Consider the following 13,125-nt stretch of genomic DNA (forward strand, 5'->3'; position numbering starts at 1 on the left):
TTTCACTCAGGGCTCCTCGGTTAAAAGTAAAAAACGTAATTCAATGTTACCCTTCTGTAATTCTATATGTACTGTATTGTATTGCATCATTTATATAGCTCTTACTACTCCTACGTGGGGGGCTGCAGCCCTTGCCCTCATGGGTAACATATCCCACAGTGTAGGGCGGGTGGTTGGAAGGATGTTGTCTTTGTTTTGATCCTATTTGGGAAGTGTTGCTGCTGATGCTCTACGCCATGGCTGTCCTAGGGACATCATCAGCAAAGAGGCCTCAAACTGCTACACAATATATAAAAGGGTGGTCCCAGTATTTAGAACATCAAAAGTGTTAGTGGTCAAAACAAGTTTCCGAAACAAATACTCGAGGCAAATCAAAGTAAATTTCAAAACTCAGTGTTATTTGATCACACTGAGATTGGTCACAGGTTATTTCAAACCGAAAGGAACTTGATAACAGTTCAATACACAATTGGCGACATTGCCGTGCTCAGGGAATAAAGGTGGGGAAGGTTGTGATTAAGGTGAGGCGGTGGGATGGAAGAAAGTGCAAATCACATAAATTACAGGCACAAGTTAATAGTACGCCAGAGGACATGAGATTTGCACTTTCTTCCATCCCACCACCTCACCTTAATCACAAACATCCCCACCTTTATTCCCTGGGCACTGCAATGTCGCCAATTGTGTATTGAACAGTTATTAAGTTCCTTTCGGTTTGAAATAACCTGTGACCAAATAACACGGAGTTTTGAAATTTACTTTGATTTGCCTCGAGTATTTGTTTCACAAAATTTGCCTTGACCACTAACACTTTTGATGTTATAAATACTGGGACCACCCTTTTATATACTGTCCAGAACCCAGGTCCCAGTGATTCCGGGCTTACCCTTTTTCTGTAAACTCAAACTGCTATACAGGCATGCAAGGACTGACCAGACACGAGGCCAAGACCCATTAACAGCCTATGGGCGATGTGTACAGCGATACAAAACCAAAGACCAGACCTGTCAGTGTCCACTGCATTAACCATCTACCTCGCAGACAGGTGGAGTACAGCCACGTTGTCCACCTGATCCACCCCCAACTAGTGGGGTAGGTGAAGTTAGCCTGTTCTTAACCTTCAACCAGCCATCCTAACCAGTCAGTGAGCCTAGTGACTCTTCATATAGTCACCTGGGGAGAGGGAGTTGTGAAATATCCGTATCACACTGTGCCACGCTATGTTCCCTGCCAATCAAAAGGCATGGTGAGGGGAGGCCGAGAATCGGGGCACCGAGTGACGAACGGAAGGCGGCAGCCACCTAGGTCACCCCCAACTCACACCGTGACTCAGGTCACCAAGGTCGCAGTGTGCTTGGCACAATCACTTCCAGAGCATGACATAAGGGGAGCGAGATTTAAGGCCCCGCTTCGTTGGCCTCCTTTCTACAGGCTGAAGGAGAAAGAGGGCAAATTGACCCACACCATGACAAATTGTGAAAGAAAAGGAACAATTATCCAATTCTCCGATCATGACACTCCCACAGGTAACTGCCCACCCCACCCTTTCGGCCGCATTGCCTCTCAGCCATAGGTAGAAGAGCACTTACCGTTGTGGGCGCCAAACCATCTTGGCACGATGTGCAGGGGCAGCGCGTCCGCCAGCGAGGCTCGGGGCCCCAGGTACAGCAGCCCGTCCCGGCGGGGCCCCTCGGGGGCACCCTGGCCGCCACCCGCCCGCTCCCCGGGCACCCGGCCGCCGTACAGTCCGAAGGGCCCGGCGGGCTCCACGCCCAGACCCGCCACTGAGCTGGCCGAGCGGCTGCGCAGCCCCATGGCGGCCCCCGCCGGCCGGTACTGCCCCAGCGCCGGGCCGGGCGTCACGGCGCTATCATCCGAGGACACTCCCGGGAAGGGGCCCCGTGGCCGGGTCCCCGAGCTCTGCTTAGCCCCCATCCCCAGCAGGGAGATCCGGCCTCCTCGGGCAGCAGAGCCCGCAATGAGAGTAATCCAGCGAGGGGCGGGGGCCTAGGAGTCAGATCCGAGCAGGAGGACGGGCATCCCCGCCGTCAGCGGCGCCGCAGACACAAAGCGCCGCGAACAAAGCGGCCCCGCCCCGGCACGGGCCCCAGGGCGCGTGGGTGCCAGTCATCCACCCTCTGGGCATGAGTGTGCCCGCAGCCAGCGTCCCCGCACCTCGGACATGGGGCGCCGTGTGCCCGGGGCCCTCGGGCGTGCAGGGGGCTCCTCCCGCGCAGGGTCTCTCGGCAGCCGGGCTCGTCTGCCTCCTCTGCTCTCAGCGGCGGTGGCGGCTGCTTCTCGGGCCGCAGGCCGGCGGCTTCCCTCCCTCCCCTGCACGCTCGCGCTCCGTGGATCCCCTCTGTGTTTGCCCTGGTAACAGCCGGGCTCCCTGGCGTCCTGCCAGACCTTCCTCTGGCTGGCGTCTCTCAGCTGCTGTCTCTAATGCATTGGTGTCAGAGCCGCCTCTGTCTGCTCCGAGTGCTGTCTCTCAACAGTTGTGGCTCGGATGGCGGGGGGGCTGAGCTTGTAGCCCCCTCTCCGCGTCCCAGTTGCTCTTTCTCTTCTCACATGACAGGACAGAGGTACTGGCGGTCTGTGGTTAGCTAGGCTGCGATCTCTCAGAGAGATAGATGGTTGCTAAGCCGGTCTCTGGCCGCTCGCTCGCTCTCCACTCCCTGTCAGACGGCGGACTTGTCGGGCATGTTTCTGCCTGTCAGTATCATCTCGGATGGCTGGAGTCCAGATCTCTCTAACGCCGACTCCCTCACTCTCAGCAGCTCTCTCTGCCTTGGGGCTGGGAGCCTAGATGACAAACGGCAGAGTGCAGGGTCTTCCCCCCGGCCGCGCTCTCAACGCCTCTCTGGCAGACAGCAGGATGCGGCCCTCTAGCCAGCCTCTGTTATGGTGGGTGCCTGGCTGCCAGGCATGATCCCGGGTGCCCACTGTCTGCTATCTCTTTCTTCCCCTCTTTCCTTCTCTCTCTGAAGTCAAGTGGCTGGACGCCAAGCGTATCTCCATTTCCCTTCCCTCGGGTGTCTGGGTGCGAGGGTCGTATGTAGCTTTCTGCTCAGCTGCTCTCTGTCAGACGGTTGGGTGCCATCTGTTTCTCTTTCTCCACTTATTTGCTCTACGGTTATTCCGCGCTAAGACAGGTATGCCTAGAATGCCCCATCTCACACATTTCTCGTTTTCTGACCTGCATGTCTTTGCTATCGCGCTTCCAGACTAGTTCGCTCTGTCTCTCATCATCGTCTCATTGGCAGAATATCTGGTGTATGCCAAGCTGCCCCTGCCAGCTCACACCTCCCTACTGCCCAGGCAATGGTAAACTATTTGCTATTTTAGGGGCAATTTGGTGCCCACTTGTTGATGACCATTGGGCGACCTTCTAATATTGCTTGTTGTTGCCTCCTGCCTTAGCATCAACCCCCTTGCTCTTGGACAAAGGGAGGAGTCTGCAACATAATAAATGACACTGACAACTATTGTGTAGTAAATTATGCGACAAGTGTATTGATTTGACAGGTTGTGTTAGCTTACAGGCAATCCAGTCAGTGGTCAGTTAGTTCACATTACAGTTGACACCCATCCTGAGAAAGCTGGAGCTGTCTTGTTGGTGGTATCAACCTGAATGCACTGGAGTTCTTTACAGCTCATTATCATAAAGTTAGCTGCCACCCTTTTCTTTTTAGAATCATGGTCCTGGCAAGTTACAGTTAGACAAATGCCACTTCCCACATCATCACAGGCCCCAGCATAGCGACTCCCTTTTTTTTCTTATACATGTATATATAAATATATATTTAGGAAGGTAGGATCCTTCTGCATGGTTACCCCCACTTTATGCCTGGTGTTGCTATATTTTCTGACTAGACTGACTGGGATCCTGCTAATCAGGGCCCCAGTCTCTCTGCTTCTACCCTAAAATGGACACAGTGAGGGCTTACGACACACCCAGATTGGCTACTGGTGTTTCCTTGTAAGTCCCTAGTATGTGGTACTAAGGCACCCAGGGCATAGATACATCAAGGGTGCCCCACGGGCATGTATTGAGCCACCCATGGGAGACCACTCAAATTGTGACTACAGGCCTGCAATTGCAACCTGTGTAAGCTGGTGCTAGCACCACTTCCTTTTAACTCAGGTCACTGCACTTAAAACCTATAAGTTACCCCTAAGGCAGGCCTTTCAGTCCTAAAGGCAGGGTGCTCGTTATATGTGTGAGGGTGCCCCTGCTTGAGCAGGACAATCCTACAATCCATGGAGTCCATTCTCCCGGGTTGTAAGTGCATCAGCCATTACAATATATAGAGTGGCCATGCATCATTACGCAATGGCTAACTCTAAACTGGCTGTAACAAACCCTGTCGTGTTTGGTATCAAACATGTTGGAATATGATTCCATGCACTGGAGAGTTCCTCCCAGAGGCCCTCAGTGCTCCCTGTACCAGTTTCCTAGACCCGGACAGTAAACTAGGGCTGCTGCCGACCAGAGATACGATTCTGCCTTCCTGCTGCTGAGCCAAGCTCGAGCAGGGGAAGGCAGGACAATAGATTTCCTGTCACAGGAAGGTGTGAACACCTCCCAGACAGGACTTAGTGTATTGGGACAGGGTGGGGGGTGCTTACCAGCGCTACTAGACTGCTTTGAAGGGCACATTTGGTGCCCCCCTTGCATACTCCAGTGTGAATCCGATCAGCGAGCCGTTGGCTCCAGCTCTGGCACAAAACTAGACAAAGGACATGGGAGTATCCTCCCCACTCTCCAGCCCTCCTGTGGGAGAGTCACCTGAATCGTTCCAACCCTTTCCTTAGGGTACTTAAGGGCTTACCTGTGGGTGATTTGTTATGATGTTGTTTAGCTTAGGCTTGTTGTTTATGCTCGTGGAATCTGACATGTGTCAGATTCCACAGGTTCATTTGTGTGTGGGACCATTCCAAACTCGGCAGTTGACTGCTGGCTGGTTGGGGATCGAATCCTGCCGACGGTTGTACCTGGAAAGGAATAAAGGTTACTTGTCTACCCACTTAGCATGCACCGTATTTACTTCATTTGGCGATGATCTGGCCTGTCGTCACAGTCGGCACATTGACCCGATGTAGACCTACGCATTCCCTGCGATTTTCAAGTGAATCCTGTCATTCCTGCTTGGCCTGCATGCTGCTGCACACCCTGGCTAGTTGCATCCCTGTCTTCAAGCGCGACTGCTTCAGCGTCTGGGAGGTGTGTTTCCAGCGGTCTCTAGGGGCGGAGCACGTCTTTCTTCACCGTCCTGCCCAAGATCGACAGATCGGCGCCGGCAAAGCAAGGTTTAGCGGTCCAGCTTCCAGCGGCCCATAGAGGTGGGGCTCGCCCCTTCTGAGCGACTGTGCCTGCTCTGGATCGGCGGACCTACATCAGAGAAGCAAGGTTTAGCGTTCCAGCCTCCCAGGTCTGTATGCCAGTGACCGATCCTGCATCTACGATCAATACGGTGCTATTGCTGCCATTGCTGGAGTTTTGCCACTCAATTCAGGTGATATCTTTTGCGGGGACCCACACACCCTCTGCGTATTTCTTTATTCTCAGTGGCACGCACACCCTGTTCTTTCTCTTGTCAGTTCCACAGGTGACACACACACCTTGTCAGCAACAAGCTTGTATGTCCTCCTCAGTGATACACACGCTTTCTGACTAATGTAGTGTTTTTGTTTTTTTTCTTCACTGTGACACACACACCTGCTGCAATTTTGGTATCTTTACCATGCGAGAAGCTTCTGAGAGTCCACTCAGTGCAGCTTCTTCTGCTATTGTCATTGCCCATGTCTCGGTAGCTCCACCACCTTATTTTTTATCACAACCTGGCTTGACTCCTATTTCGTGGGAAGACTGGATTATAATGTTTGACAATTATATTGAAGCACTAGATGGCCAAGACTTCCGTCCGTCAAAGCATTACGCCTAAGTGTATTGGGCAATGAGGGTCAAAGAGTATTTTGTTTTCTCCCTGAAGTCACTGAGCATAAAGGTCAGCCAGTTTTTTGATGTGTTTGAGAAGGCTAAATACAGGTTGTGTATTAGATTTGCCAAAGAGGAAAACTTAGTGTTAACACTTTATATATTTTATACTCAACCTCAGAGAGTGGATGAATCTATTAATGAGTTTGTGGCAAGGTTGCATAAACTTTCTATGAAATGCAAGTTCGGCTATATGACTGATGAACTGATTCGTGATCAGTTGATAGTTCAATGAAGGTCAAACAAAATTCAAGAGCGTGTATGAGCGGCTTAAAATCCCACTTTGAGAGAGGCCATAGATATGGCTAAGGGGTTGGAGCAGTCTGCATCTTGTATGCATGAGTAAGAAAAAAAGACACAAGAGGGTGAGACAACTGATGCAGGGATAAGTGTTTGATTTGAAATGTAATTCCCATAACACGTGTGATTACTGTGCTCTATTTTTACGTTTGAACCCTTGTTCCTTTTAAGTTAGCATGCATGGCGCCCTCTTTATCGACTGCATGTTGCTTCATAGCCAAGATTGAGTGTCTGTTTCTGTAATGCTCGCCTCTGTGAAAAGGCCACCCCACCCCTCTGACTCGTATTCCTCAAGGTTGAAGCTTCGCTGTCCTAACAAATGTACTGTTCATTGTTATATGTTTTTTTCCCATTAGATGTGCTAGTTCTCACAGCTTTACGTGGTAGAGAGCTGCTGCATGGCCTTGAGACTAAGACAGCGTGTTCCTCGCACAGTGGCTCAGCCCATCTTATGTGCCTCTCATTGTTCACTGCGGCCTGAGCTGGAAAATTCCAGTTTGGGAGAGTCTCTGGAGGTGCAAAATTGTATAACTGATGTGACCATGAGGAGGAAGCCAGACCCCTCCTCGACAGTCCTCTCCGGAGACTGATCAGATTGGGCTCCACTGCAGTGTATATATATGTAATAAATTAATTGGTTTGTATTCTCTACTGTCTGACCGACTCTTCGTTATTTGGGAATTCATATAGGTGGTCATGAGTGATCAGAGTGACCCATTTTCGGGACACTTCCTTCATAAGTGCGGTTTCCAAACAAGGTGATACTTCTGTTGTGCCGAAGTATAATAACAAGAATACTTGGTATGGAGTGTTTAATAGGCAAAACACCAGGGTGTGCTATCATTGTGGTAATTAAATACAAGCAAAGGGTTGGGAGTGATGCGGCAAGTATTGGCGCCTCTGATTGCAACGTAAGTGTAAACCAAAACAAGTAGTCAACGCTGCTAGATGTAAGAGGATAACCCCAAACCTCCAAACTGGACCGAAGTCCTTGAAACAGTAATACAGATAACCTGTGCACACACAATTTGCATTGACAGTATAATACTGTATGTATCACAAAAGCATCACAATCATAATGGAAGAAATTATGTTTTCTCTTCTGTATGGTTTTATTGTTTTTTCGAGTGCTCAGCCAACACGTGTTTCGTCAGGGTGTAACACAAGACTTCTTCGGGGCTATTGGACAGATGGCTACAGTGTCGGCTGCGGCATCAAACATTCTATGAACAGTGTGGTAACCAGGAATAGACTGGCCAGTACCAATTGGGAGCACCTCTCCAAGCGGCAAACAGCAATTTGGCTGGCGGCGTGGTTCTGCTTCTGGAGCCGGACCGTCTCCAGAAGCAAAACTGGCGGAGAGAAACCTGACACTGTAGCCATCTGTCCAATAGCCCTGAAGAAGTCTGGGTGGCTCAGATTGTGCGTGGGTTTGAGGTCGCCTAATCTGAACATTGTTGCAGATACCTACCCTCTACCAAACATAAACAAGATGGTGGTGTTACTCAAGGGTGGTAAACATTTCTCCAAGTTGGATTTGAAGCGCGCCTACCACCAAACAAAGCTGTACCAAGACTCCAAAGTGCTTGGTGCCTTTATTACAATGGAAGGCACCTACCAGTTTATCAGCAGCTAGAGTTTTCCAAAGGATGATATCTGAGGTGTTCAAGTCAAGGGTTTAGAGAATGTCATCTACTTCCAAGATGATATACTAGTCTTTGGCAAATCGATTCTAGAACACAATGCTATTTTAAAACCAGCTCTGTAAAGGCTTGTAAAAAAGGGTCTCACGTTGAGGAAGGAGAAGTGCTGTTTCAAGCAGGAGCAGATTGAGTATTTGGGTTACACAGTGTCTGCTGATGGTATCAGTCCCAAGAAAGACCTGTTGGAGGCCATACATACAGCGCCTTCTCCTTCAGACAAACACCAACGTAGGTCCTTTATGGGCCTCATTGAGTATTAAGTGAAATTTGTTCGAAATTCTACTGACAAGACTGAGTCACTGAGGTGTTTTCTAAAGAAAGGCGTCTATTCGGAATGGTCCAGTGTCCAAGAAATGTGTTTTTCAAACATTAAAAAGGAAATCTGTGAAGCTGGTATTTTGGTACCCTTTGATATTAAAATCTAGTCAGTGGTAACTGTGGATGCAAGTGCTTAGGGTTTGGGATTTTTTCTTTCTCAGAAGCCCAGGGAAGGTGAAAGAACTGCAGCATTTGCCACCAGCACTCTTACCGATATTGACAGGAACTATTCGGTTATTGAGAAAGAGGCATTGGCAGCAGTTTGGGGCGTTGATTACTTATGTACATATTTGTGGGGTACTCAATGTATTTTGAGATCCGACCACAAGTCTCTGATCAAAATAATTTTTCCTGGTGGTGCAGGTAAGGGTTCAGCCAGGTTGGCGCATTTTTCTGTCAGACTTCAGGAATTTCATTACACCGTAGAACACATTCAAGCGAAAAACGTCTACAGCTGGGTAGCCAATCCTCCTATGGACACATTTCCAATCCTGGCATGCCCTGGCACACCGTTTGTTTGCATTTCATTGGTCCGAGGTTCGGAGTGGTCTTAAGTTTGCTATGTTCTGTATGGATTCTTACTTCAAGTGGTTGTGTGCGAAGTTCATGGAGGAGGTTACCACTAGTGCCACCATTTGTTCTTTGAGAGAATTGTTTTTTTGAGGAAGGTGTTCCCTCTGTTCTCTTGACAGACAATGGAACTCAACTGACTTCCAGGGACATGGAGACATTCTCACTCAGCAATGGGGTTAAACACCAACTAACCTCCCTTTATAATCCTCAAGGCAACGGAATAGTAGAGAGAGCAAATAAAGATAGTCAAGGAGGTAATTCAAATGGCTTGTATGTCTAATCTGGAAGTGAAGGAAATGGTTGATGAGATGGTGTGGGCGTATTACGCCACTGTACAAGAAGGGTTGGTAAGTTCCCCTTTGAAGTCCTGAGGCGTAGAGTTCCTAGAGACAAATTAGTTCTGGGCTGGTTAAAAGAGAAGTGTGTGGCTCAATACTCATCCTTTGAGGAGGACATGGTGAAAAGTAACATTGAGCCTGGGGATTGGTTGAAAGCCAAGTCTGGTAGGGTTGTGAGGGGTCTAACTAGGTTTAGCGGCCTCTTCAAAGTTAATCAGTGTTTCAACTATCATGTAGTATTGGGGAACATTGGAACAAGCGCAGGGTTGAGTTATATCAGAAGGGTTGTGCTTGTTCTAAGGTTACTGATGAGTCTATTCATGGTTCCTTCTTGATTAAGTACTGCGATTTCACTGGCAATGCTATTCCTAATCACGACCAGGAGAAAGGAGAGGTTTCCCACCAGAGGAATGTGGGGAATTATGCATCTCCTGAGGCTTCTAAGAACCAGGGTGCTGGTGATTGTTTTCGTGGCAAGTAGAACACCACTAGAGTTCACAAGCCTCCTGCATATCTAAATGATTATGTTTGGTAACTCTTTATGAGGGATTGTACTTTTTTCTCTTACCCCTATTACTCGGCTACATTGTTATATTTTACTTGTTTATTGCTTTGCTATGGTATTTCCTTCATTGCTATGGCTTTGTATTTTATTCACTTTCTCTTCCTGTTTTCACCCATTTCTCATCTTTTCTTCTATTCTGTACTCCGTATAACATTTTCAGTTTCTACTTCTCCTTGGTATCTCTGAAGGAGAGGAGATGTGTTATGATGTGGTTTAGCTTAGGCTTGTTGTTTATGCTCGAGGACTCTGACGGGCGTCAGATTCCACGGGTTCCTTTGTGTGAGGGGCCGTTCCAAACTCGGCAGTTGACTACTGGCAGGTTGGGGATTACTTCCTGCCGACGGTTGTACCTGGAAAGGAATAAACATTACTTATCTACCCACTTACCGTGCACTGTGTTTACTTCATGGTTCCTTAGATTAGTCCTGGGACAAGATTCAGATCCGACACCACTTCATCTTCAACCATCTGGGCACTTTGGACTTCGCTGCATTTCGCTTTGGGAACCGCAGCTGTAACTGGGAAGACGCCTGCTGCTCCTGGTCTTGTTGTCCTGCCAGTTTTCTATGTCATCTGTGTCTGTGCTCCATACAGATTCTTCTACAGGCCCGTGGACATCCAAGAAACCAGAAGAACTCTCCCTTGAAGTGAAGGACTCCCTTCCCTGCATCTGCATGCACCACAACAAAGCTGACCGGTTGGTGTTCCCAAGCTTCTATGGACTCAGCAAGGTTCAGTAACACAGGTGGTGGTTCTGCAACACCCTCGAGGCCTGCACAGTCTTCACATCAAGTTTGAAGCCAGTAACCCTCGTCAGACCTATTGGAGCAGTAGCCCTGTGGACCGCGTCGACTTGCCGTTGCCAAGGCTTGTTGACCAGAGATCTTAGGGCTCCAAGAAGCTTCAGGTTCAAGCATCTCCTGTAGCCAAGATCTTTGCATGCACGGCATCCTCTGCACATTGGGACTTCATCCTTCGGCGAGCTGCTCAAGGGCCTCTAGCGACTCCTGTGCCTACGGCCCGTGGGTCCTCTTGAGGGTCTTCTTTGGCTCCAGTGGGCTCCACTGCTTGCTAGTGGCCTGCTCTGACTTACCTGCTTGTGGTGAGTTACTGGGACCTTGCTGGTCCTGACACTGCACTTTTTTCGACTACTACATTGGTTGCCGTTGCCAAGGCTTGTTGGTGCCCATGCTGGACACTCACCCCCTGGCTCTTGACATCCAATGTGGGACAGCTCGAGAATGGCTTCTGGTCTTCCACAGCGCTGCCTGGTCCGCACAGCTGCAACTTAAAGGGCACAGTCAACTTACCTGCAGCTCCGACATCAGAGGTCATTCGTCTTCCGTGCCTCCTGGTCACTTGTGAGTGGCACAGACTCTGTTCCACCTGCTTTCAGGTACCTCTCATCTTGAATCCACCTTTGTGCTCCACTGGACTCTATTGTCTTTGCCAGCTGCATCTTTTCTGAAGTCCGGTTGTTGTCTACAGCTGTTTCAAACGTCACCTCACACCTATGCACCTGGCTTCCCTGGTGTAGATATCCTGGTTCCGGGGGTATCCACAGGTGGGGTGACTCTCCTACCTTCCATCTTCCACTGGGTTTCTTCAGGGTCCGCTGGGAAGGGTCCTTCTTCTTAAAAACTGCAACAGCGAAGTACCCATTGACTTGTATGGAGTCTGCGGTCGTGTTTCACTCTGCACATTGCCTTTGTGGGGTTCCTGGGTGCTTGCCTTGGGTGGTTCCTTGTGTCCCTGACTCTTTTACATCTTCAGGGTTCTGTCTCGACTTAGGTAGTGTTTTGCATTCCACTATTTTAGTCGCCTGGAGACCACTGTGTATTTGTGCTACTTACATGTTCTATTATCAAAGTATTGTGTGTATTGTGGTTATATCTCTAGGTAGGAAATCTTGTCATGTGCTAGTGAGTGTTTATAATAAATACCTTTTTTTATAACTACACTGTGTGGTTCGTTTTCACTTAACCTACACTATAAGATTAAGTACTGGTAAAACAAGCTGCTTTACACGCCTTCTGGACTAAGCCTGAAGGATGCTCTCCACAGCTGCCACTTAGAGAGCTTTCTACGGTTGTCTAAGACCTCCTGCATCATCAAAAGGGCTGTTTGGATTAGTGCAGGGTGCTACACTTACATAAGTGAGCAACATATACCAAACCAGCCTCCTACAATATACAATACATAGGTGTTAGAAATTGGATTTCTGATTGACAGAGGTATGCACTCTGTCCAAGCAATCACCTCAATCCTAGTCAGGGTAAGTCAGTAACACACTCTAAGTTAACCTGTGTTCACACCTCCGGTAGCTTTGCACAGAACAGTCAGGCTTAACTAAGGCAATGTGTACAGCATTTGTGCACACAACACACAGTAACAGAGTGAAAACACCACAAAGGAACTCACACCAGTTTTGAAAAATAACCAATATTTGTGTGAGTAAACCTAGACCAAAACAGCAAAAATCCAATAAGTAGAACTCAAGATATGAATTTATGACGAATAAACAGTTTTGTAGTGCTTAGAAACAAATCGTGCCAACTATCTGGTCGTGATTGACCAGGGCAAATGCAAAAGTTCAGGCTGACCGTGATGGAGTACGGGTCAGATACAGGGACCAGCCTTGGCCCACTGAACAGTACCTTGGCTGCGTCCAGGGCGCTTACGTGGAACAAAGGAGGTGATGCCTCACTGTCAATCTTGCATATGGGGCAATGTGTCAGTTCCAAACTGTGCAAAGTCGAAGATGTATTGAGAGTCAAGACGCAAAGCACATCGGGGCGATGCGTCATAATCGATCTGCTGGGCTGTGGGTGATCCATGCAGCAGAAAGCGAGGCATTGGCTCCTAGCCACGCAAAGTCGGGGATCTGTCAGAGACGGTATGATGCGCCATGCGGTAAGCGATGCGATGTCTGCGGTTCGCGCAGCAGAGGCGATTCCTTGGTGTCAACTGAAATGCACGGGTTCTGATCAGTATAAAGTCATTGATGCATGGATTATCTGGTTTGCAGCACTGAAAACTCACTTCCAACGGCCCTGGACTGGATTGGCACCACTTGTTAGAGCAGGACTCACAGCAGACAGAGTCTGTGTGCTGGTTGCAGAGTGAAGTCTTTGATATCCCTGAGACTTCAAAAATAGGAGGTACACCAACAAGCCCTGGGAAATACTTTAATTCTGGGATGTAGAGATGCATATCCCATCCTTTTCACTCTCAGGCAAGAGGCAGCAGGCTAACAAGTAAAGAAATTCATCAAAGTGGCAGTCCCTTGTGACAGCACAGCAGTCCTTCTTCCTGGTAGAATGTCCTCAG

General features: G+C 48.8%; 1 protein-coding gene across 2 annotated transcripts in view; it reads right to left on the minus strand.

Annotated features, from left to right (window-relative positions):
* ZNRF1 (zinc and ring finger 1) overlaps positions 1 to 2,277 on the minus strand; it is a 258,904-nt gene extending 256,627 nt beyond the window's left edge. The window contains exon 1 of one of the 2 annotated variants that reach the window (XM_086945223.1): positions 1,590 to 2,277. In XM_086945223.1, the coding sequence (XP_086801349.1) occupies positions 1,590 to 1,935 (346 nt within the window). In that variant the 5' untranslated portion in view covers positions 1,936 to 2,277. The remainder of the gene's footprint in view (positions 1 to 1,589) is intronic. The other variant, XM_086945222.1, reaches the window with a different exon arrangement.
* Positions 2,278 to 13,125: the final 10,848 nt, after the last annotated feature.

Source organism: Lissotriton vulgaris, chromosome 12, assembly GCF_964263255.1.
Source record: "Lissotriton vulgaris chromosome 12, aLisVul1.2, whole genome shotgun sequence".
In the NCBI taxonomy this organism is placed as follows: domain Eukaryota; kingdom Metazoa; phylum Chordata; class Amphibia; order Caudata; family Salamandridae; genus Lissotriton; species Lissotriton vulgaris.